The sequence below is a fragment of the Nelumbo lutea genome, chromosome 1, assembly GCF_056320005.1.
Source record: "Nelumbo lutea isolate HS-2025 chromosome 1, American lotus-T2T, whole genome shotgun sequence".
In the NCBI taxonomy this organism is placed as follows: domain Eukaryota; kingdom Viridiplantae; phylum Streptophyta; class Magnoliopsida; order Proteales; family Nelumbonaceae; genus Nelumbo; species Nelumbo lutea.
In genome coordinates this window covers 30,140,866-30,166,380 of record NC_142684.1, presented here as the reverse complement: position 1 = coordinate 30,166,380, position 25,515 = coordinate 30,140,866, and the positions used below count along the sequence as shown (strand labels likewise).

At 39.3% G+C, this 25,515-nt stretch overlaps 1 protein-coding gene across 1 annotated transcript; it reads left to right on the top strand.

The window, feature by feature from the left end:
- The first annotated feature begins 13,026 nt into the window (after positions 1–13,026).
- Positions 13,027–16,262, top strand: LOC148874132 (transcription factor MYB1-like). Its single transcript, XM_088956830.1, has 3 exons — positions 13,027–13,147; positions 13,605–13,734; positions 15,597–16,262. Exons 1-3 carry the CDS (start codon positions 13,027–13,029, stop codon positions 16,129–16,131), a joined length of 786 nt encoding a protein of 261 aa, XP_088812956.1. The 3' UTR covers positions 16,132–16,262.
- The last annotated feature ends 9,253 nt before the right edge of the window (positions 16,263–25,515 follow it).

The window sequence follows — 25,515 nt, the reverse complement described above, 5'->3', positions numbered from 1 at the left end:
CTGGAGTGTGGCTTGGATGCCTGGCTGAATGGTTCCTACCTGGAAGGTGGCTTGGACACCTAGCTGAATGGTGACGAGTTAGATAGGTGGCTCTAATGCCTAGCTGAATGGTGATGAGCTGGAGAGGTGGCTTTGACACCTAGCTGAATGGTGACGAGCTGGAGAGGTGGCTCTGATGGGACCAGCAAGGACACAATGTCAGAGTGCCTGGGTTGCTTTACCCGGGGTGGGCACTCCGATGCTTAAGTTAGCGAACCAGAGATTTTAAAATAGCTAAATGTGAGAGAGTTGGAGAGCTGCGAGAACTAAATTGTGACTCTCCCCCCTGGGTTGGAGGTAAGGCCTTTATATAGGCATTGTTTGGCATGAGCAACACGCAACACGTCCGAGATCTTCGGGAGGACGTGCCTAAGTGCTCCAAAGTCTTCGGAGGTAGTCGTGCACGTAGGCCAATCTTTGCGCCTTACTCGGTTTCTCCCAAAACATTCGGTGTGAGAGCTGACTTCCGAGAGAACCCGGAGTGATGGGATGCATGCAGAAATCGACGGTGAGCACTCTCGTAGGTAGCCAGGTCGGCACTAGAGGCAGGTCGCCAAGTCGACGGTGGAAGCAGGTTGCCAAGTCGGCAACAGGGGCAGGTCGCCATGTTGGCAACAGGGGCAGGTCGCTATGTCGGCATCGGTGCCAGAGGTAGGTCGCCAGGTCAGCACCAGATGCAGGTTGCCAGGTCGGCGCCAGAGATAGGCTGCCAAGTTGGCACCAGAGGTAGGTCGCCAGGTCGGCACCAGAGGTAGGTCGCTAGGTCGCACGAGAGGCAGGTCGCCAGGTTGGCTCTAAAGGCAGGTCGCTAGGTCAGCGCCAGAGGCAGGTTGCCAGGTCGGCGCTAGAGGCAGGTCACTAGGTCAATGCTAGAGGCAGGTTGCCAGGTCAGCACCAGAGACAGGTCGCTAGGTCGGCGCAAGAGGCAGGTCGCTAGGTCGGCACTAGAGGCAGGTCGCCAGGTCGACACCAGATGCAGGTCACTAGGTCGGCAACAATGCCAGGTCGCTAGCTAGGACTCCATCATTTTGGCTAAGGCAAGTTGTCGCCTAGGTGGTTCTGGGTGTCACCTAGTTGTTCCAAGATGCCATGTGTCATGATGTTAGTGGAGGGCCAAATCTGCCCTCATCAATTGCCCCCCACTCCCGAGCTGAGATCAATTCAGCGAAGGGAATAGATTTGTGCCTCGTTGTAGGTCCTTAGGCCTATTACCAACATATTTTGTGGTCGGCTTAGGGGTCCTTGATGCTGAAGGTAGTTTGGCTTCCCCTTGTGGTATGTGCGTCGATGTTGGAATTTAAATAGTGGGTCGGTGCCATAGCTGCGCTGTATCAGTCCTTTAAGGTGCTGGTCGTCTACTCCTTTGATAAGCCACAAGGAGCTCAACCTGCGGGGGCAGCTTTAAAACTGCATGTTGCCAGCTCACATGGGAACCTTGAAAGGCTCAACTTGCAAGTGCGATTGTAGTGTATTGGCCACCGACTCCTACGAGAGCCATAAAGGGCTCGACCTATAGGGGAGACCTCGTGAACAGGGCTGACAAGGCTCGTCCAGGCTGATTATGTGTGCCGCTAGGTCGGTGGAAGTAGGTCGCCAGTATGAAGGCAAGTCTCTAGGTTGCCAGGTCGTCAGAATTTTGATAGTCTAGTTTTGCTCTCAGCACCTCAGCCTATAGACACTTCGTCACCTTGGCATGACTGACTTGCGAGGGCGACTCCACAACCTGTTGCCCATCAATTCCCACGTAAAGCATGGAAGGCTCGATCTACGGTGCGACCTCATAGTTTGTTGGCTATCAACTCCTACGGGAACCACAGAGGGCTCAACCTGTGGGGTGGCCTCACATTCTATTGGCCGTCAGCTCTCGCAGAGAGCACATAGAGCTCGACATATGGGGGTGACCTCACAATTAGGGAGATTCTGTCAGGGAAAGACTACGAGAACTCGTATGGGCTAATCATTTTGCTTCTGCCCCCCTTAGGGGGTTCTTTCGATCAAACGCTGTTGTTGTTGCTTGAAGATGTTATTACTTGAGGCTTAGAGAATTGGGTGAGAAAATTGCCTTTTGTAGCATTTCCCACAGATAGCGCCAATTGATGCAGTGCATTTTGGCAGCTTCCTGCTGGCAGATGACTCGGATGCCTAGCTGAATAATCCCTACCTGGAATGTGGCTTGGATGCCTGGCTGAATGTTTCCTACCTGGAAGGTGGCTTGGACGCCTAGCTGAATGGTGACGAGCTGGAGAGGTTGCTCTGATGCCTAACTGAATGGTGACGAGATGGAGAAGTGGCTTTGACGCCTAGCTGAATGGTGACGAGCTGGAGAGGTGGCTCTGATGTGACCTGCAAGGACACAGTGTCAGAGTACCTGGGTTGCTTTACCCGGGGTGGGCACTTCGATGCTTAAGTTAGCGAATCAGATATTTTAAGATAGCTAAATGTGAGAGGGCTGGAGAGCTGCGAGAACTAAATTGAACATACCATCACAACCATATCCCTTTCCAACAAACATCCCATTTTTGAATAGGATTAGTTTGTTGGATTCAAAGACAACTTTGAATCCCCTCTTACAAACAAGATTTACTGAGACCAAGTTTTTTCTAATCTCAAGAACATGGAGAACATTCATGAGAGTCAATGTCTTTCCGGAGGTGAAGTTCAACTCTACGCTGCCTCTTCCAGCAACTTTGGGACATGTTTGGTTTTCCATCTGTACCTTCTAGCCATTAGTCACTTCATGTCTTGAACAAAGACTTGTCCTTGCAAACATGGACTGTGGCGCCTGGATCAAACCACTATCCAGAAGACGATTCTGCCATGTTGACTTCAGTAATCATGGCCACTAGATTGTCTTCTACTATGTTTGCAGACTTGGTTCAGCCTTTCCGATGTTGGTAGACTCAGGCATAATGCCCCTTCTTTCCACCAAACATAGCAGGATCCTTTCTTATTGTTGCTCTTCTTGAAGTTCCCATCCTTCTTCTTTACTTGTAATGCAGGGTTAGTCTTCTTCGATCAATTTTCCACAAAATTGACCTTAGAGTTCAGCATACCGGCCAGGGTCTTATCCCTATTGTCTCTAATCCAAGACTCTTCTTCAATACGTAGATGTTGCTGAATTTGCTCCAAGGTAAGTTCTTCAGCCTTGTGCAGAAGCTTCTTCCTGTAATCCTTCCAAGAGGGTGAAAGTTTGGCAATGATTGCTCCCACTTGGAAAGATTCAGGAAGGATGATGTCAAGGGATCGAATTTTGTTGACTATCACCTGTAGTTCATGAACTTTCTCTAGTATGGGTTTATGGTCGTTCATGGTGAAGTCAAAGTATCCTACAATAAGATACTTATTCGTACTTGCTTCTTGCACCTTGTATTTGAATTCCAGGGCCTTCCAGATTTCTTTTGGAGATGTAAGTTTCTTGTAGAAATTGTAGAGCTGGTCTGATAAGACATTCAATATGTGTCATCAGCACAGAAGTGAGTCCTCTTCTCATTTTGCTCTTTCCAACTTTAGTTTTTTTGAGTCTTTGTTAGTGGGTTCAGGAAGTAATTGCAGATTCGGGTCCAACAGATAATATAGTTTTAGTGTGGTTATTTGAACAAGATCTTGGTTCATCATCTTGATCGAATTCATGCTTGCTTTCGCCTCCATTGCAGAATAATGTTCTAAAGTTGTTGGAGAAGATGGAGTCACTGTAACTTTGGAGGAGAAGCTTTGAGGCGCGTCTGAAGACACTGCCTTTAGAACGTTATTTGCCCCCACTCAGTTTCACTGAGTTTGCTGTTGGGTTACAGGCAAATTCATTCCCAGGATACAACAGAGCCTTGGGTGAGAATCTGCAACCAGCAAAGTTGAAGAGTTTCCAAGGAAACCTTCTGTGAGACTGTAGCGGACCGGACTGAGAGAGAGAGAGAGTGAATTTTAAAATTGTGTGTGTTTTTTGAGTCTGATTCATGCTTCTTAAATAGTTTATGAAGAGGTATGAAGAAAAGGTAGGTGTTGGTTCAGAGAAGGCACCTTGAACAGTCACAATTTCAAACATTGTGACTGTTTAAAATGTAGTTAACGGTTAATGACTGTTAAATTTGTATTGTGCCTCTTGATCACACCCAATCGAATCGTGATCGTTGATCTCATCAACGGTGATCAACGATCAGCATTGCACCAAAACCAAAGCTACCCTTTGCGAGCCACGCGAAGTGCGAGCAAAGTGCGCCTCTAAAATGCCTCATTGTGCCGCACACACCCCCATACTCTCCTCTACTATCTCTAAGGAGTGTAAATCAGCTCCTATTAAAATACTGAAAACAAAGCTTATAATTTTCCAATGTGGGACAAGTTCAAAACTGTGTTTTGTAAGAGAAAAGCTAATTTTTCATTCAAGTGTGTAGGTGCAATTTTTCATATAATTGACCAATCAAACCCATTGGATTTAATCTCTTATGAGATTAAAATCCAATAGTAACTACAGGTCGAAGGAGTCTTCTAGTATTAATGTTGGTCATTTTCATTGATTTTAATTACAAATATAAGCTACACCAATAATTCTATAATTCCTTAATTGTTTATTAATTACACATATTAGAGAAGAAAGTTAGTAATTGATCATCAAATTGATAAAAATATCATCTTATCGATGTTTTATTAAGCTCTATATATATGGATTTCCTTCTATAATGTGAATTCTTAGGGCGTTTAATTAAAATCTTCACAACTTTTAACTAAAGTTAGACATCTTGGGGTATCAATATGATCACTCTTCTCCCCACATGACACCACTTTCAGTTGACAGACTCCTGTTTCATTTCATGATGCGTTGCTGGATGAACACTTTGGTGGGTTTGCGGCGATGTCCTTCTGGTCTTATTATTTGAATCATGAAGCTCCCTTCTTTCAGTTTTCTGGCCAAATGAGTAGTTACCCAATGATCAATATTGGTTCTAGTGATTCAAAACCAGTCATTTTGGTTCTGTGTGCAAAGCTACGTTAGGCTGTCAGCATCGTGGAGATGCCTCATCCACTTCATGATTGACGTATTCATGAGGAATGCGGATCGGCACCTGGGTAGGTTTTTTGCGACGTCCTTCTTGTCTTACTTATAGTACTAATTAATGAAGCTCTGTTCATTTAGTTTACCAGCTCCTGAAGGGATGAGAGATCCATCATATGGACACCCAAAGATTGCGGAAAAAGGGGGCGAATTTCAAAAATTTCTCTCCCTTCAACTGAGAATTGCATTCCCTATTTAGAAAATCATATTTTCAATGATCATTCTTGAACCATAAACTGAACCAGATCTGAACCAAAAAGGAGTAGGAGAGGATTATACCTAACACGGAGAAATAGTATCCCTCAACGAAGGTGTTCCTGCCCAAGAAAGGATCCAAAGACTGCTCCGACTGAAGATGACGCAGTGCAGGATGGAGCAGAATCAGTAGTGTTCTTCTCCAAGAACTCTGTCCTTCGCAAAAATCAACAGGATGGCACGTGAGCACAACTTCCTATCAATTCTTTCTCAAAGAACTGATGTCAAGATAAAATCTTGACTTCTCCCACTGCTGGAGATCGAACTGGCAAACAGGGCGGCAAGAACAGGGAGGCGGCAAGAAAGAATTCTGCAGGGATGCTTAATTCTTCCTTCTGTGATTTCAGCACTCAAGAGGATGCGAATATCTCCTTCATCTAAAGGCTGTCAGCCCCTCCTTCTTTTGTTAACCTAAAAGATCAGCTCCTAATCCAATTAGGAGCTGCATATCCAAATCATATTTGGATCAGCCCTCTCTTTAAGTGATAAGGATAAACCCTTATCTTATCTGCAGATTAGATTAGCTTTCTCCTAATCTCATTAGGAGGTTTCTAGATCTGAATCACATTTATATTTGGATTCTCTGAGTGGATAGGGTAAAGACCCTATCCTATCTGCTAATCCATCTCAAAACTCGCCCCATAATTAACTAATTAAATAGCCTAGTTCGAAATGGGCTTTAGGCCCATTAAGCTTATCTGCTCACTTAACCTTCCTAACTACTGCCCAGTTGGACTTCCTTGTATGGCGTGGGACCCAAGCATTAATTTACACATCAGCCACATGGATTCGGCCTAGCCTTTGTTACAAGGCCTGGCCAAATACACTGTTATGGACAATGCACCCCCTAAAACCCATCAAATGGGCTCTATGGGCCCAACACTTACCCTAAGTGGTCCTTGGGCCAAGCCACCTTGTAACACCCAAGGACTGTGGGCAGATGCAAGATTAGCCCATCAGGTATTACCCTCAATGATCTTACACATAACCTCTCAGCCCATAATGATCATACACTACTCGACAAGAGAGGACCTCTCCCTCGGCTGCAAGGAACAATGTTGCACTCTCTACTTATATGGATCTCGGGAATTAAAACATTCTTGCAAACATTTTAGAAACCATAATATATATACTTTTATATCTCATATAAAATACATTTTGCAAAACAAATCTCAACGATTGAAATTGGTTACCGACAGTCTTGGTTTCCATCAGTGAGAGTGTATCCCCGATCATTACCTTTGTCTGACAAAGGGGCTGATCCTGTTACTATGATCACCCACTCAGATGAATTCTCAGACTATCCCAACATACCTAGGTTTTGACCCCCGCTAAGGATCTCACTGATTGGTACATCAAAGACACCCCAATCCGACACCCAGTGCAGTATCATAATCGAGTTTAGGGGTCGGGTGTAACTTTTCAGTTTTGCCCATCAATCTCCAAGGTCCAGGGCAATACTGGAAATCTGGTCTAGTTCATAGATTCAATTAATCCTACACTGTATGTGCCTAGGGTCTCACCCTGGCAACTGAGACAGACCACCCCAACCGACTTTGTGGCACCACAGTGTTAGCCTTGTCAGGATAGGTCTCCCCAGACCGACCCACTGGCTGTGAACATTCTAAAATAACACGAGTCTCATTAAGTATCCAATTTAAGGGTATTGTATAGAAACATACCAAGGAAACATGAATCAAATATGCACTTTTATTCATTTACAGTAAACTCATAAAGTACATCATTCTTATTGAAGCTAAGGGCATACAAAACTGTCTAACAGCTCCATGGATTCAAAACCAGTCATTAGGGTTCACCATTCGTTCCTCTCACCAAGTAATGTTTTTAATCAGTGGAGGATACTAATAATAAATTCTAGGGTTATTGAAAAATAGCTTCTTTCTTGTTATGTCCTTCCATGGACCCGCGAGAACTACCTGTCAAGGGTCTTTGGCATTGTCTTTGCTGGTTTCTGTTTGTCCTTCAAACGCCAGCAATCACTCTCTGCAACTTTCAAAATCAGACTACCGCATGGGTGACGTGAGTTTGATTTGCTAGTAAGTAGTGACATTGTGTGAACTGAAGGCCCACCCATTAATCCTTTCTGTTAATTCTCTTCTCACATTTTCTCCTCCATTCAACTAACAATCCAAATTTCAACCCTCTCTTCTCTCATATAACAAATATTCTAGGTTGCACATTTCATGGTCCTCTCTCAATTTTATTAACTCCTTGTCCTGAAAGAGTCATTGATTTTCTGGTTTGTGCTGTGTAGATTCGGACTTCCATGAAATCTTGAACCTTGATAATTGATGGATCGATCAGTAAGTTTGGATGTTAGACAGGAAAAGTTCATTCTGAGCAACCCATTGCCAAGACAAAGAAACCCTAAGGCGGATAGAGGGAATTTGCAGTTCACAACGGAGATAAGCTCAGATGAATCAAGACTCTGTCCCTGCAATCCGACACACTGAAAAGGACACTAATTCAAGCAAGCGGTGCTACATCAAATTCAAACCAACTAATTTAAGCATATTCTCAGTGGGATACAAACAACTATTGTAGTAACGCATGCATGTACGAGGCCATTATGGTGTTAAATGCCGAGTTGTCGTTAGCTTAAACTACAAACTGAGCTCCCTCGATCATATTGATTGCTGGTACATGACTAGCTAAGAAAAGCTGTGAGAATGAGATATTATCGGATGAAAATTTCATTGTAATCCACTTATTTATTCCATTCACCATTTACAAGTATGACTGAGTGAGTATTTAACCCAGGAGTTCCATCTTCTAATTTTTCATGCATATCTTAGAACTAATCGTAGATGATCGATCTTCCTTTACAACTACATATGATGATTTTTTTTGTCGGTAGCTGCGGACAGAAGGACCTTGTTCCCGATCGTTAGCTAGTACTTCAAACCTGTTCTTTGCAAGAAGAGGCTCGAACTGCGACTGCTAAGGTGACGCTGACCTAACCGGCTGGGAAGCCCCCAACCTGATTATGGGCCGCATGGTGGGGGTAGGGAGTCTTCCCCTACATCTGGATATGTTTTCACGATAGGATCGCGTGCTATTTACTGGAAAAGCCTTACTCCGAGGTGCTTGTCGTCGGACTGCTAGTTTTCAAGGTCATTTTGCTGCTACCTGTTCTGCAACGACATTGGAGATTGATGGGGAAAACTGAAAAGTTACACTCGACCCCTAGACTCAATTATGATACTGCACTAGGTGCCGGATTGGGTTGTCTTTGATGTACCAATCAGTGAGATCCTTAGCGGGGGTCAAAACCTGGGTATGTTGGGGTAGTCTGAGAATTCATTTGAGTGGGTGATCATTGTGACAGGATCAACCCCTTTGTCGGACAAAGGTAATGATCAGGGATGCACTCTCACTGATGGAAACCAAGACTGTTGGCAGCCGATTTCAATCGTTGAGATTTGTTTTGCAAAATATATGAGAAATGAAAGTATATATATTATGGTTTCGAAATGATTTGCAAAAGGTTTTAATTCTCGGGATTCATATAAGTAGAGAGTGCAACACTGTTCCTTGCAACCGAGGGAGAGGTCCTCTCTTGTCGGGCAGTGTGTGATCATTATGGGCTAAGAGGTTAAGTGTAAGACCATTGAGGATAATACCTGATGGACTAATCTTGCATCTGCCCACAGTCCCTGGGTGTTACAAGGTGGCTTGACCCAGGGACCACTTAGGGTAAGTGTTGGGCCCATAGAGCCCATAAGATGAGTTTAAGGGGGTGCACTGTCCATAACAGTGTATTTGGCCAGGCCTTGTAACAAAGGCTGGGCTGAACCCATGTGGCTAATGTGTAGATCAATGTTTGGGTCCCACGCCATACAAGGAAGCCCAACTGGGTAGCAATTTGGAAGCTAAGTGAATACATAACCTTAAATGGGCCTTAAGCCCATTTCGAACTAGGTTGGTTTGACCAGTCAATTAAAGGGGCGAATTTTGAGATGCATCAGCTGATAGGATTGGGCCTAGACCCTATCAACTTAGAAAGTTCAAGATCTAAATAAGATTTAGATTTGGAATCCTCCTAATTAGATTAGGAGATGGCTGATCTGATTTGCAGATAAGGTAAGGGTTATCCCTTATCACTTAAAGGAACTTCTTATCCAGATATGATTTGGATTAGCAACTCCTAATGGGATTAGGAGCTGATCCCTTTAAGATTATAAAAGGAGGAGGGGGCGACATCCTTTTGACATGCAACCAACAGATTCTTGTCTTCAGAGCTGAAATCACAAGAAGGGAGAATTCTGCACCCTACGAATACTCTCTTGCCGCCTCCTTCCTGCAACAGCCGCATCTAGTAGTTCGATCTCCTCATCTCTACAGGAGTAATCAAGATTCGATCTTGATACCACTCTTTTGGAGAAAAGATTGATTGGAGTTGTATTCACAAGCTATCCTATTGATTCTTGCGAAGGGTCAAGTTCTTTTGGAAGAACACCACTGATTCTGCTCCATCCTACATTGCGCCATTTTCAATGGGAGCAGATTTTGGATCATTCCTTGGGCGTAAACACCTCCATTATGAGATACTGATTCTCCATATCAGGTATAATCCCTTCCTACTCCTTTTGGTTCAGATCTGGTTCAGTTTATGGTTCAAGAATGAACATTGAAAATATAATTTTCTAAATAGGGAATGCGATTCCCAATTGAAGGGAGAGAAAAAATTTTGAAATTCGCCCCCTTATTCCGCAATCTTTGGGCGTCCATGTGATGGATATCCTATCCCTTCAGTTGATGCTGCTCAAAGGTGCCTTTGAGTTCATAAAAAATGAAAATTAGAAAGTGAGCGCTTTAGTTTCTAAAAGATGAGAACTTAGCTTTCTGGAAGAAGAGGCTTTAGCCTTTAAGAAGGTGAAAACTTAGCTTCTTGTAGCGTGTCCCACAGACGGAGCCAATTGATGAATCAATTTTTTGGCCTTTCAGAACGTGAGAACTTAGTTTCTTGTAGCATTTCCCACATACAGCTGCAATTGATGAATCGATTTTTTGGCAGCACTCTGTCGTTCAGACTACTTCCAAGTGGACGATGACTTAGAGGCATAAGTAGAGAATTTTTGCTGGATGAGGATCTGGATGCCGAGTTGACTAGGCCGAGCTAGGAGTGGATTAGGTGCCGAGCTGACTAGGCCGAGCTGGGGCTGGATTAGGTGTCGAGTTGGGTTGAGTGCTGAGCTAGGTAGCTCCTTAGAGAAACCTGCAAGGAATCAATGTTAGTGGACCTGGGGTGCCTAACCCGGTGAGGTCGCTCCGATGATTAAGTTAGTACTCTCGTAGTAGATCACGAGCTAAAAAATCATAAAGTATGAGAGGTAGAATGTGCTTACTTGCCCCTTCCTGCATCATTGGGGTTGGTGTCATTATGTAGGCATTGTTTGATGTGGGCCTCACGTACTGCATCCGTGATTTTCGGGAGGTCGTGCCTAACCGATCCGAGATCATCGGAGGCAACCGCCATGCATGTTGACCATCCTCTAGAACGTTCGGTATGTGGGCCTACTTCCAAGCATCGTGGAAGTCTCGGGATATGCATGCCGAATTTGTTGGCGAGCACGTCTCGCAGGTCACCACTTGGACCTCAGTCAGGCTGGCGTATCCTCGAGGGAGGTCGCTACTTGCGTCTATGTTACTTCAGCCAGTGACGAGGTGCTGCAGGTCGGCCCTGGACGATGTGCTTCTAACCGACCCGAGTTGTGGTCGTGGTCGCTAGGTCGGCATAAAGGCAGGTTGCCAAGTTGGAGTAAAGGTAGGTTGCCAGGTTGGCACTAGAGGCAGGTCGCCAGGTCGGCATAAAGGCAGGTCGCCATATCGGCGACAGTGCCAGGTTGCCAGCTGGGACACCATCATTTTGGCTAAGGCAAGTTGTCGCCTAAGTGGTTTTAGGTGTCACCTAGTTGTTCTGAGATGCCATGTGTCACAATGTCATTGGAGGGCCAAATCTACCCTCATCAATTGCCTCCCACTCCCGAGCTGAAAGTAACTCGGCGAAGGGAGTAGATTGTTCCTTTTGGCCTGGAATGACTGATTCGATGAACTCATAAGCGTTGATCCAATTTGTTTCTCAGGTTGGAAGAGCTCATCTTGTAGAGGGTACTTCGTGAAGAGGACTGATGAGGCTTATGCATATCTACCTATATAATGCAAATATTTTCCTTGTTTTTCATGTCGATCAAAAAATATAAATGAAAGTGTTTTAAAAGTCCAATGTTATATGGTTAAAAGCTATAAATGTCAGTTGTCAAAATATTTTTTTTGGAGTTCAAATCTGCCCCCAACAACGTCTCAGAGTACATGCCCACCGTCTATTGGGAACATCTCCCCATGATGCTATCATCATTTCCGGTATTATCATCGGGAGATGTTCTTAATACACGACGGAAATGTGCCGTGGAACGTTGTAGGGGGCAATCTTGTGGGGGCTGATTTGATTTTTATTTTTTTTATAATAAAAGTTAAAGTTAAAATAAAAACAGAAGAAGAAATAGATACAATTATGCTTCACCCAAAAAAAGCCCATTAAGTATACTTACAGTGGAGCCCATAAATTTAATACTGGCATTGAACATACAGCCTATAAGTCAACTAATCCGAATTCGAATTTAAGGCATTACAAGTACAGTGAAAAAAAGTCAAAATTTTTGTTAGTTAGTTTTGTACCCTTTTGTCATGCATTATTTGCACACATGTATAACATATGTCCTTAAACTAGTATTCTAAACCCAACAAACTTGTATCAAATTATTCATATCTTTGAACCTTAACTTTTCCTAGAATATCATATTAATCATGTTTCAAATTTTCTAATTTACACAGGATTTATAACATCTATAAAATAAATAATATAACTGTAAAATTAATTTGAAATATTAAAGTATTAATAAAATAAACCTTTAGTGAAAAGAAAAAAGTTTCGCCCAAGATTTTTAATGTTTAAATTATTTCAAATTTTTAATGTTTAAAATATTTCCGAAAATTAATATTTTGAAGCGTCATTAATAGGTAGGTAATGCTGTGATACACCGTGTTGGAAAGTTTAGAAATGGGAAGGCCCATTTGGATGGTTCACTTCAATTTTCAATATATAGTAGTGTTAAAAGGGTATAAAGGGTCTTTGTGTAAAAATATGGTAGCCAACAGCGCTAATCTATATCTATATAATGCATATTAATTGGTAATTAACTTAAAATATTAAAATTAGTAAAACGATAATCTTATCTTTTCATTTAATTAATAAAAAATAGAGCATGATTAATACAAATTATCATAAACAGGATTATATTAGCTCTACCTCCATAATGAACCGCTGATGATATCATTGTATCATTGTTGAGTTTTGTTTGACAAAGGCCCTAATTAGATGGACCGGTATCATTGTATCGTTGTTGAGTTATCATTCTTGGTTAAAAAAATTGCACACTTGCATGCCATGCTAAAAGAGAACCTTACATCACGTTGGACTGCTGAGGAAGAGGAAGACAGAATAATAGATGGACCGGTAGCTGATAACAATTGAAAACAAGGGATTATTTATTTCAATTTTTAATCAATGCTTTCATTCTATAATATTTGTTTTAGAAATATATAAATTAGATGGTTTGGTGGATTTGCAATTCCATCTCTGTGAAACTCCATCTCTGAACAATATGGAGGGTCGTTCTTTGGGTTTAATAAAAGGTTCATGGACCCGAGAAGAAGATGCTCTTCTAAGGAAGTGCATAGAGAAATATGGAGAGGGAAAATGGCATCTGGTTCCTTATAGAGCAGGTACTATTCTTATTTTCTTTTCTTTTTTTCTTTGGAGAGAGAGAGAGTCACCAGTTCCTACAATGTTGCATGGTGCAATGTTTATTGAAAGAAAGCTTAGGCCCCATTTGATGCGTTTTTCTATGCGGTTTTTTGCCTGTTTACAAATTGGAGAGACTGTGTTGTGGTCTTTTTTCATTTGATTCATAACAGATTTAACCATCAAAAGTTGATGCATCGAAAAGACACGAAAAACCCATTTTGGGCTGATTGGGAAGTTCCAAATAGAATTTTTTGATCTGCTCAAATCTTCATGCAAAAATTCAATGCGTCTTTTGAATGTCAGAACTACCAGAAGATCTTCCCGAAAAAACTTAACAAGCAACCCCTTAATTTTCTTCTTTTTGGTGCCTATTTCATTCTCTTCTTCTTTTTGAGATTTATTGTTTTGGTTTTTGGTTATAATTCTTGCGTTCAGGTCTACGGAGATGTCGAAAGAGCTGTAGATTGAGATGGTTGAACTATCTTAAGCCGGATATCAAGAGAGGGAAATTCACGTTGGATGAAGCTGATCTCATAATTAGGCTCCACAAACTCTTAGGCAACAGGCAAGAGGGTGCAGCATTTCTTCCTGCATTTCAATTACCATGAAAATTATATTAAAAGGAAATAAAAATCAACCCTCATAAGATTGCATCTATTTAGCGAAATATCCGATGTAGTAAATGAGCTCAGATCTTATACCAACAAAACGCTCCCAACTTGTTCCTGATGTGCGGCTACAGGTGCACTGTCCCCTGTGAACATTTTGCTGTGGGTGGATTGAGATACTCCCTTCCAATATGAATATGTAGTGTTAGTGTGGGATAGGGAGTGATGTGAGAAGAGTTTGTGGATAGGAGATCCAAATCCACTGCCAATGTGAGTCTATAGTGTTGTGTGATGTGGGAAGAGTTTGTGGGTAGGATATTTAAACCCACCCCCGATCCAAATTGAGACCAGATCTCCTTCCCACAAGAACTCTGTTTATGCCTATCCACAATACACTGTCCCCTGTGAATTGGGAACATCTCTCCTGAGGATGAGATGCTCTCCATATGTGGCTGCGATTAATATGGACAGAGTTCTTGTGGGTAAGATCCGGACTCATTCAAATCTATAGTATTATGTGGGTAGGGGTGTGGGAAGAGTTTATGTGTAGGAGACCCAAATCCAAGCCTGAAGTAGTGTAAAATGCTAATTGGATCCAACTCCACTTGTACAAGTTTGGATTGGCTCCTCAGAGAGTGTATCCCACACGTGGTGCCCCATAGCACATCCTAACCATGCATTGCGAACATCTCCTATACTTCTCATTGGGAGATGTTACCAATGCACGGTTCGGTTGTGCTATGGGGCACACTTTGTGGGGAGCCAATGTGAATTTGACTTACATGCCTACGACATAGAAATGACAACAAGGTGGAGCGGGGCCAGTTTTGCATGCCCCACCCTATCTTCACCCCGAACCCCATTGGGCTAGAAATCCCAACCCCATTTCCATTCCCATAGGGAATAGGGATCCCCGAATTTTTCCCACCCTGCCTCGACTGATCATTCCTACTTGCATACTTGCAATTTTATTTTCTTTTATATTTTTGAAGAATTATAATATATTTTATAGTAAATATAATATAATATAGTTTATATTAGTATATAATATATTTTGTAGTAATATATATATATATATATATATATATATATATATATATATTAACATAAACTATATTATATTATATTTTAATACAAAATATATCATAATTCTTCAAGAATATTAAAAAAAAATTAAAAGTGTGAGTATATATGCTGGTTTAGGGCAGGGTGGAGAAATACTATCCTCACCTTGGTCACCTTGGTCACCTTGGTCCCCGAAACTCAATCCAATTACCCTAATCAATGGTAAAGAAAACCACGGTGACCGGGGCAGGGCAGGGTCAAATTGTCGTGTCTAATATCACAAGACATCAGTAGTGCGTTGGAAACATCTCCCATGAACAACAATTAAGAGATCTGGATTCTGGTTCCAGCACAGGGTCCCAACAACTGGTCCGACCAGACATTGCAGTTTTACAATGGGAACATCTCGCCAAATGTACAACTGCAATCTGACAATATCCGAACTCCAATAAAGATGCTTCCCATTTATGGCTATATTATCTTGTAGGAGAGGGAGGCTTGTGGGTAGTGTTTTGAGTAGCAGATAAGGACACGGCTGGAACTGATTCAACTATTGGAGTAAATAGTTGGTGTGTTTCTTCTAGTTAGTGCAAAGCAAACCTGTACTTCATTTGAGAGAGAAAAGAATTTAAAATTATTGCACCAGAGGACGATTGTTTTCCGGCATGAAGACGAAGACAATCTCCATGTATAATATATATCAAATCTAAGTAGCTCTACTTTGACAAAATAATTAATCTTTTCTTGCTTTTAGATGGTCGTTAATCGCAGGTAGACTGCCCGGGAGGACGGCCAGTGATATCAAGAATTACTGGAACAGTAAACTGAGCAAGGAGAATATTTCTCGAGGGGCAGAGGTGAGAGCCCATACGACAGTAATTGGGAAGAAGAAGAAGATATACAGGCCTAAACCATGGAGATTCAAAGATTCTCGGTGGTTGACAGGGCTCTCTTCTTCTATCACTGTGGGTAACACTTCTGGGTCAGGAGATATGCAGAGTCAAGCATCTCCTCCTCGTCCTCCACCTCAGGACGATTCCATGCTGTGGTGGGAGAATGCCTTGGCCGTGGAGAATGAAAAGGCGGCAGAAAAAGGGAAGTCTTGCTCCTTCGATACGTCTGGAGAAGAGTTTATTAAAAGCTTTTGGCTTGAAGAAACGGAATCAGTGAAAGAGGGTGGCGAGACTTCTGCGGGAGAAGGCAAGAGTACTGATTGTTATGGTCATGGATTGTCTTTCGACGTTAACATTTGGGACATTTTGGAACTAGAAAAGGAACTTATCATGTAATGTATGATTTCTTTCTGGGTCTATTGGGGAAATGATCATCACTAATTCCCTTTAGTTCATCTCGTTTGTTTCAATCTAAATGTGTGGATTTGATGGGAAACAAAATAAAGAAAAACTAGCTATTACTCTTGTTACATGGATCATCCACATGTTTTGTTCCACAATCCATGTTAACCCCATTGTTATCTAAATCACTTCAATTGGTCACTTGGGTTTTCACAATACTAACTCATGTTGCATACCTCGATCTTGTGTATAGCAGCTGGCCCCTCACATGATTGTGAAGGGTAAACCCTGCCTAAAATGAGGGCCCACATCTCCCCTCCTGTATTCTCCAATATCACCTAAAGTAGTTAGGGGCTTTGGATACATCAGGTGAGGCCAACCCACCTGAGGTATCATCTACTCATTAAGATTCAAACCCATTGCATATAATGCCCTAAAAATTACCACTAGGATAGCCTTGTAAGCATTCGTTTGCATCAAATTCCTAATTCAGTTTCTTTTATTTCGTTTATTGCTTGTTTTTGTGTAAATTATGTATTGTATACTAAACAAAAAAGGAATGTAGTGGAATTAATTCATTTAGGTGGGTTAGATTTAATTAACATGGATTATTCTAAAGGCTATAAAGCAAATGGGCCAACGATCAAAATTTTCAGCTTGACTCTCCTTTAGTAATATATATATCATTTAATTATTTAATTGATCATGACACTAATAAGCGTGTATGTGGCAATTCTAGATGATGATAATGATCGTAATAATGTATCCAAAAATTTCTATAAATAGAGGGGAATGAGGTTAAAAGTAGTAGTTCAACTTACAATTTAAACCTCACAATTAAATAGGGACTAAATTCAAAAATAAGTATTTTAGTCAAAAGAAAGTTCTACAATCTTATTCCTAAATTTTATATACTTTTTCTATTTTTTGTTTTTTATTATTAATTGGATTTAGAGTGTAAAATCCAAATCTGATTACAAAAACACTTCATCCAAATATGTGATAATCAGATCAAGTTGTGAAGTTTCAATTATCATTTGGAGGTTTATCTGCTTGACTAGATTTTTCTTTTTGTATTGTTTATACTTTTTGTGTATCTTTATTTTTTGTTCATTTATATAAAAAAAAAAGAACTGTAAGATTTACAATATGGGAATTGAATGATGGGAAATGTAGTGTATTCAATTTACAATTTAATCCTCATAATTAAATAGGGACTAAATAAAAAAAATGTGTATTTTAGTCATAATAAGGTTCAAGAATCTTATTCATATTTTCAATAGTAGTGTAAATATATAACTATATGTATGTTCAATTTTTCTATAATTTTTTTTTATATTTCTGTGTGTAAAATTAATTCTAATATGTCATACTTACTTTTTATTTAATATGATAAAAATATGATATTATAATTGTGCCTAAATGTTTTTTCTTTGCAAAGTTTATGTATTTTTATAATTTATTAAGTTTTATTATTTATATATGATAATAAAGGTTAAGATTGAAAGAATGGTAGGATCCATCTAATGGACGCCATGAAGGGTGCGGAATGGGTGGGCGAATTTCAAAAATTTTCCTACCTTCTCCCAACTAGGAATCATATTCCCTAAATTTAGAATACAATATTCAAAGATTCTACTTGAACCATATTCAAACAAGATCTGAACCAAATGAAATAGGGAGGATTATTCCTGATCCGGAGAAATAGTATCTCCCAAATTTGGTGTTCACGCCCAAAGAAGACACCAAGATCTGCTCCTGCTGAAGATGACACAGTTGTGGATGGAACGGAACCAGCAGGGTGCGTCCTACACACTAGATCCTTCACCAGAACCCATTGGAAACTCCGAACACCGAATCCTTTTCAGTCTTTTCTACAAGACTGATGTCAAGAACTGGTTTCTTGACTTCTTTCTTCTGGAAAGATCGGATCTTACAAGAGGGGATGGCGGTGGCTGGAGCAGAACTCCTGGGATGAAGATGGCTGAACAACTTTTCTTCTCTCTGGAGTTTTTGTGAGATCTAATCTCTGTACGCAGAAAGGTTTCTTCCTTGCTGTAAAAACCTTGGTTCAAAATCTGATATTTTCGAATTGGGTTTCTCCTCCTTTTTTCTTGATTAAGAAAAGCTCCTAATTAGGAGTTATCCCAATTCAAATCAATATTTGGATAGTGGATTATCTTAATCCTATCTGCATATTAAGTTAGTTTACTCCTGATCTTATCAGGAGGTTACCGGATTCAAATCTGATTTGAATTTGGTCTCCTAGAGTGGATAAGGTCAAAAGCCCAATCCTTTTACTAACATTAATCTCAGATTCGCCCCATATATGGGTGATCATATCAGCCCAGCTCGTAATGGGCTTTTGGCCCATTAAGTGTTCAGTGTTTAACTAGTTTCCAATCTGCTACTCAGTTGGGCTTCTTTGTATGGCATGGGACCCAAGCATTGATCTATACACCAGCCACATGGGTTCGGCCCAGCCTTTATTACAAGGCCCAGCCGAATTCACTGAAAAACTCAGTGACCCCTTGAACCCATCACATGGACCCTATGGGCCCAACACTTAGATTAAGTAGTCCATGGGCCAAGCCATCTTAGAAAAACCCAGGGACTGTGGGCAGGTGCAATATTAGCCCATCAGGCATTATCCTAAATGATCTTACACTTAACCTCTCAGCCCTTAATGATCAAGCACTGCCTGACAAGAGAAGACCTCTCCCTCGGCTGCAAGGAACAGTGCCACACTCTCTACTCACATGGATCCCGAGAATTAAAACCATTTGCAAACCTTTTGAAACTGTACATATACATTTATATACATATATTAATTTTGCAAAACAAAATTTCAACGATTGAAATCAACTACCGGCAGTTTGGTTTCCACCAAAGATAGTGCGATCCCGATCATTACCATTGTCCGACAAAGGGGTTGATCCTATCACTATGATCACTCACTTAGATGAATTCTCAGACTGCCCCAACATGCCCAGGTTTTGAACCCCGCTAAGGATCTCACTGATTCGCATATCAAAGACAGTCTGATCCGACACCTAGTGAAGTGTCATAATCGAGTCTAGGGGTCAGGTGTAACTTTCCAGTTTTGCCCATCTGTCTCCAAGGTCTAGGGCAATACCGGAAATCTGGTCCGATTCAAGGATTCAAGTAATCCCATACTGCATGTGCCTTGGGTCTTACCTTAGTGGCCGAGACAAATCATCCCAACACTAGGTGGCACACCAGTATCAGCCTTGGTAAGATAAATCTCCCCAGGCTTATCCAATGGCTGTGAACATTTAAAACTAACACGAGTCTCTATAAGTGTCCAGTTTTAGGGTCTTACACAGAAATATGTCAAACAACATGAATCAAACATGCACTTTATTTATTTACACTAAATGTCAAAAGTACATCAAATTGAATTGAAGCTAAAAGCATACAAAACTATCTAACAAAGACATTTGACCCAAAAGTTGAACTATTGGTCTTTGATAAACGGTAAAATAATTTCATTTTTGGTCAATTCTAAATTATTTAATTTAATTAATAAAATTATCATAAATGTATCTATTTTTTCTATATTTTTATAATTTTCTATATTTATTTATATTTTAAAAATTTTATTACCTAACTATGACTTCATAGGTTGATCAATTTGATTCAGATGGTTGAATTATTTATATATTTTTTATACTTCTTGCTACTCCTTATGGTAAAGAAGCATTATCAGAGAGAGTACCTTAGGTTGATCAATTTGATTCAGATGGTTGAATTATTTATATATTTTTTCTACTTCTTGCTACTCCTTATGGTAAAGAAGCATTATTAGAGAGAGTACCTTCAAATGGTCTTTATTTTAAAGGATGCCTTTAGTTACAAGAGAATATAGAATTTTATCCTCATTTCCAAGTCATTTTCACTTGGTTCTTCACCTAGGATTCTCATTGGATTAAGCATTGTTTAGTGCTTTTCTCATAACCTAGGAGTTCTCCACATGAAGCTCCTAAAGTAGCTCTTAAGTTTGTAATGGCTAACTACGTTCAAGCTTATAGGAGACTGGCTTGCTTCTCTTAAATTAAGAGAAGACTTGCTTACCCTAGCCTGAGTGTTTTAGGTTCTAATGCTTTATTGGTCAGTCCTTTTTGAACAAGTCCTCAACACTATTAATTAAATCTTAGGAATGATTAAATGAATCTATTTAATGTACTAGGATAGGTTAATCTATCAAATGGGAGCAAATATTTTCTCAACCAAGATTTGATTTTTTTAGTCAATACACCATTAATTCACATATAGTGACTCTATAGTGTTTGACGGTTTTTCATTTTAAATTCATTATATGATTGTTTCACAAGTAATAATTCTCAAATCATGTAATCAACATTGTATTTATAACAAGCACAACATAACAGCTTTTAAGCTTATACATTTTCATAGAATAGCTATGATGGGCAAACTCATCACATGATTTCTCTCTTTAAGTACACTTTTAAACATTTGGTTGAGAAGGGATATGGTCCTTTGTTGTCCTTGGAGTAATTCTAAGCACAAGATTGGTATCACTATTGGATACCATAAGGTAAAGGATTCTTTAATGAAATAGGGCAATATTATTAGCATGTATACCTCAATGGCATCAGTTAAGTTCGAATAGTTTTACACTTAATCACAAATATCACAATAATAAATTCCCATTGGAAATTTGACCACTCTTAATTTCCAAGGTGTTATCATGTTCATGAAGAAGATTGAATTTCTTCCATTTTAGCATTATTCCTTGTCAAAGCTATTAAACTTAAATCCTTTTTGTAAACTTCTATTTAGATTTTCTTACTCATTATGTTCATCATTCTAGCTCATAGGCCTATGTTTTCCTTGAAGTTCCCTAAGCATGAGGTTGGTACAACTAATGTACAACGTAAGGTAAAGGATTCCAAGATGTTATAAGGTAATGTGGTATGGACATCAAAATGTTTTAGTTTGAATTAGAATGGAGTCATACTTGGGTTCAAGTATCTTAATATAAATAACCATCAAGTTTGAACACACTTACTTTTCCAAAGTGCATGCAAGCTTATGAAAACACCAAATTTCTTTTACTCTGATGAGTAATGTCATGCCTTATATACTTCATAGTTATGTGCATGATGTTGAATCTTTCTTCTCAAATCTTTACCTAGGTTTTTTCAACTTGGGAGTTTTCTTACTTTGGTGCACAAGCCTAAGGTATGGTATGGATTCAAACATAAACAACTAAGGAATTCATTAGTGACTTGGCTTAGGTTTTCCTTCCTACTTATTAGGTATCCTATTCATTTCACAATATTAAGATTATGAGTTCATTTATGAGACACAACAATATTCATGGAGGCAAGAATTTTTCTTAATCTAGGCCAAGATTCGTATGACTTGGTTTTCATTTAATACACATATGCCTTCCATGGTCTAGTCAAGGATACTTAGCTTCCAAACCTTCTAGATATACATCTAGGAATAAATAGCCACTCTTGCCTTATGTTTTGGAGAACAATATTGAGGCTTAACCATTTGTGAAAAGGGACTAGAACTGGTCCTCATAATTTGAGGTCAATAATTTTCATTTCAGTCAACATGTCCCAAAAGGTGATCAAATTTGCATGAAGATTTGTGATAAAAATCAATACATATTGATCATTCATTCATGCACTTTACATGATTCATAATTTACCTCATTTTGTAGGTTTCAATATGAATCATGGCCTTAGTATGGATAGCTTAGGAAGGATTAAACCTCTAATGTTGAACTTCCTACTTGCAACCATTTCAAGTAGGAATAAATCTTTCATGTTCTAGCATTTTGACTTGGTCTAGAAATTTAAATATATTTTGGCTCTAGAACTCCTAGTGTCAATAACTTAGGAAGAAATGGATTTCCATGTTAAACTCCCTATTTCACTTAGAAACAACTCCCATAAGGATAGAGGTCATCAAAACTTCTATCATCCTATTAGAGTCCACCTTGGCTCTATAACTCCTAGTATTCTCACATGTCAATGATTAGCCTTGGTTGATGCTTCACTTCTCATCATATGGAACTGATTTTGCTACTCATAGAATGAGCATTGACAATTTCAATTTTTGTTTATGCAAAGATCATCATTTCATGTGAAGCAAACAACATTTATAAATTCATGGTCCTAGATAATGATGAGAACAGTTCACATTCTTGCAAGGGAAATCTCCAGGACTTTTATAAACTAGCCTATTTTGACAATTCAAAGACCAAGAATCAAGTGGGTCTTCTACGAGGATCTTGGCTCTTGCTTCACTCAATGACTTCAAACAATAGAAACACTTCCTATGTTTGAAGCCAACACACTAACCATTTTATACAAATGACGTCAAACATAGTAATGATAATGTAATAACAACACATCACACAAACAATAGCAATGGTAATTAAAATCTACACAACTAGTCAACATATAAAGAAAAGTTTTAGCTAAACCTCAGCCAACTATACTTTCTTTCTAAATGGCTTGCTAAAGGCTTTATCACACTTCTTAACTGATGAAGACTTTCCTTTGCTACTACAAGTCGATCTAAGCTTCTCTTCCCCCTTGTTTTTTTGAAACCTTGATGCCTCTTTTTGCTTGATTGATTCACCTTCCATGTGAATCTATCATCTAGATTAATGGATGAACCTTGGGCTACTAGAGATCTTTTATCTACAAGTTGTTAATCTATTCTCCTTGGAGAACCTACTCTAATACCAATTGTTGCCTTGTTTGCTGGACCCAAGAGTGAGATGAATTGGGTATAACTTAAACTTTACCCAACACTTGGAAATCTCTAAGCCTTCTTGGATGGTTAAAACTAAGTGTAGTAGAAAGAAGACTTAGTGTGTGCATTTGTATACATTGGCTGTTAGATAGTCAACCATACATCTTGAGGTAGTCAACTACGTCCCTTAGATTGGCAATCCATGCCTCTATTGTCATAGGTAGTTGATGACCATACATTTTGGGGTTAGTGGACTACATATCTTAGTCTAACATTTTCATGTCTTAGCTACTAAGGTGTGTAGTAAATGAGCAATGGACTCAAGTGACTATAATAAGTGTAAGTGATAGTTTGTTGCAACTATCAAAAGAAAGTGAACAAGGTTGCAAAGTAATTACTACAAACATGTTCTCTATACAAATATGGTATAGTTAATAAACTGGAAGGAGAAATAATCATAGAAACATGAGATTTAAAAAGCACAAAAAAAGAAGAGAGAGAAAGAGAGAGAGAGAGAGAGAAAGAATGCACACAGATGTTTATAGAGGCTTTCTACTAATTGACTAGACTTCTTGGATGCTAGCTGAGCCTTTACAACTAGAAGGACTTCACATGTGCCACATGGGTGCCAACCCAACCTGAATCGATAGGACTTTTGAGTGCCTGCAATACCTTCTAGTTGGATTTAATAATAGAGGTGCCAATAAGACCTTGAATGGTGTTTAACAAGTTAATTGAACACCCACCAACTCAAGGATGTTACGTTCTTTAGATCAAGGGCAAGTTTACAACAAGAAAAGCCTCTAAATAGGAAGATATAACAATACATGCTTAAAATCTATCCCAAGATGCAAAACAATACCATGAAGAGTCGGGGCTAAAATGGGGCTTTCTTTAACCTTGAAGCACTAATTTTTCTCTCTTTCAACTCATAAGGAAAGCAATAGATGAACTATCTTGATAGCACATGGTTCCTACTCATCTTCTTTGCAAAAAACCCTATTAATATACATTGAATCCCATTCTTTCTTCTTCTCATGGATTTTTATAGGCATAAGAATGTAGTGATTTTTTGCCATTATTTAAACATTATAGATGATTAGTCCTCTATTGATACAATTTTGAAATATTGTCAAACTTGTTTGAATAATTTCCCAAAGAGGATATAGTTGTTGGAGCTCAAATGGTTGAGTAGGAGTCATGTAAGAAGTTTTTCTTTCATGTATTGGTTAACTAATATAATTATAAGTTAATTACAATACTCCCGAATCACTACAGTTAAGGGTAATTGACTCTAGGTTCATGGGTAGTCAACTCTATAATGATTTTGCTGTCTATTACCAAGGGTAGTCAACTATACTTTTTTGGGGAGCCAACTACTCACTATTCACACATTTACAATGAAAAGTAGTCTATTGCTTTCAAATTAATCAATTGCTTTCTCAAATTAGTCAATCACTTTTTCAAATTAGTCTTCTACTTATCACAGTAGTCAATTTGACAACTCCAACCTTAGAACACTTGTAAATTTTTATTCCACATGCTTGGGAAATTAATGTCTTAGGCTTCTAAGCATGATTTTTCACATTATTAGCTTATGTAAAGTCTAGGAAGGCCTAAGAACCAATCCCAACTTTAGTGATTTGATCTCTAAGGTTGTTTAACTGAGTATATGTTCATTTTAGCTCATATGGTATATTTTGCACCTGATTTACATCAAGTTCTAAAAGATGAAAAACAGGTTAGATGCATTGGAATTTGATGTCATCTTTTTCTTCTTCCTTTGATAAAAATCTTTATTAGTAGATGGTGCTTGATATCTTCATTTTTTCATTCAAAGCAACATCTTCTTTGGCAGATTTTGAAGTGTCTTCACTGCATCATAGGAATCAATTGCACTCTCTTGCATCATGTAGATTGTTTTTCTTCATCTTGTTAAGCTCAAATGAGGTTTGTGAACTACCCCCAAGTTAAAAGCAATTCATTTCAAGTGAATCTACAAAAGGAAAAAAAGGCCCTGATGGAAAGGATGAGACCTACAAAAATCAACTAGTGGCAAAAGGTTACATTAAAAGAGAAGGAATCGATTCTGAGGAGACCATTTTGCCCATGGTCATGCTAAATTTCATTACAAAACTATTGGCAATAGCTATTGCTGACACAAATTTTGTGTATTTGATTAACACAAAGTATGGAAACAAATTACAAAAAAAAATAATGTATAATAAAAAGAATGCAAGGGAATTAAACACTCTTTGATTTCTGCTCGGTGACATGAGCAACCTTTAATCAACAGTCGAATTCAATAAACACGAAAGCCACTAGCATATTTCTCGTATTTCTTGAAGTGTCGATGCAAATTTCCTTGATTTTAGTGCTTTTGAAGACTTGATGTAATTTCTTTTCACTCTGAGCTTCGTACTTGATAGGATATGAAGGATGTTTCTCTAAGAATGACCCTTTTGTAGTGGCCTGATCTTCTTGAGAGAGATTGAATCCAAGTGTGTTGTAGGGAAAGTAAGAAGTTTTCCCTTCTTTCATTTTTCTTCATCTTTAAATTTTTAGAATTTGCAAGATCTTGTGATTGCTTGCAATTCTCAAGTGTTGGTGTGTGAG

Bases quoted from the DNA above. Each gene is read 5' to 3' on its own strand.
- LOC148874132 (XM_088956830.1), top strand. From the start codon at position 13,027: ATGGAGGGTCGTTCTTTGGGTTTAATAAAAGGTTCATGGACCCGAGAA. The intron at 13,148-13,604 runs GTACTATTCTTA...TCTTGCGTTCAG, and splicing joins TCTGGTTCCTTATAGAGCAG to GTCTACGGAGATGTCGAAAG. The intron at 13,735-15,596 runs GCAAGAGGGTGC...TCTTGCTTTTAG, and splicing joins CACAAACTCTTAGGCAACAG to ATGGTCGTTAATCGCAGGTA.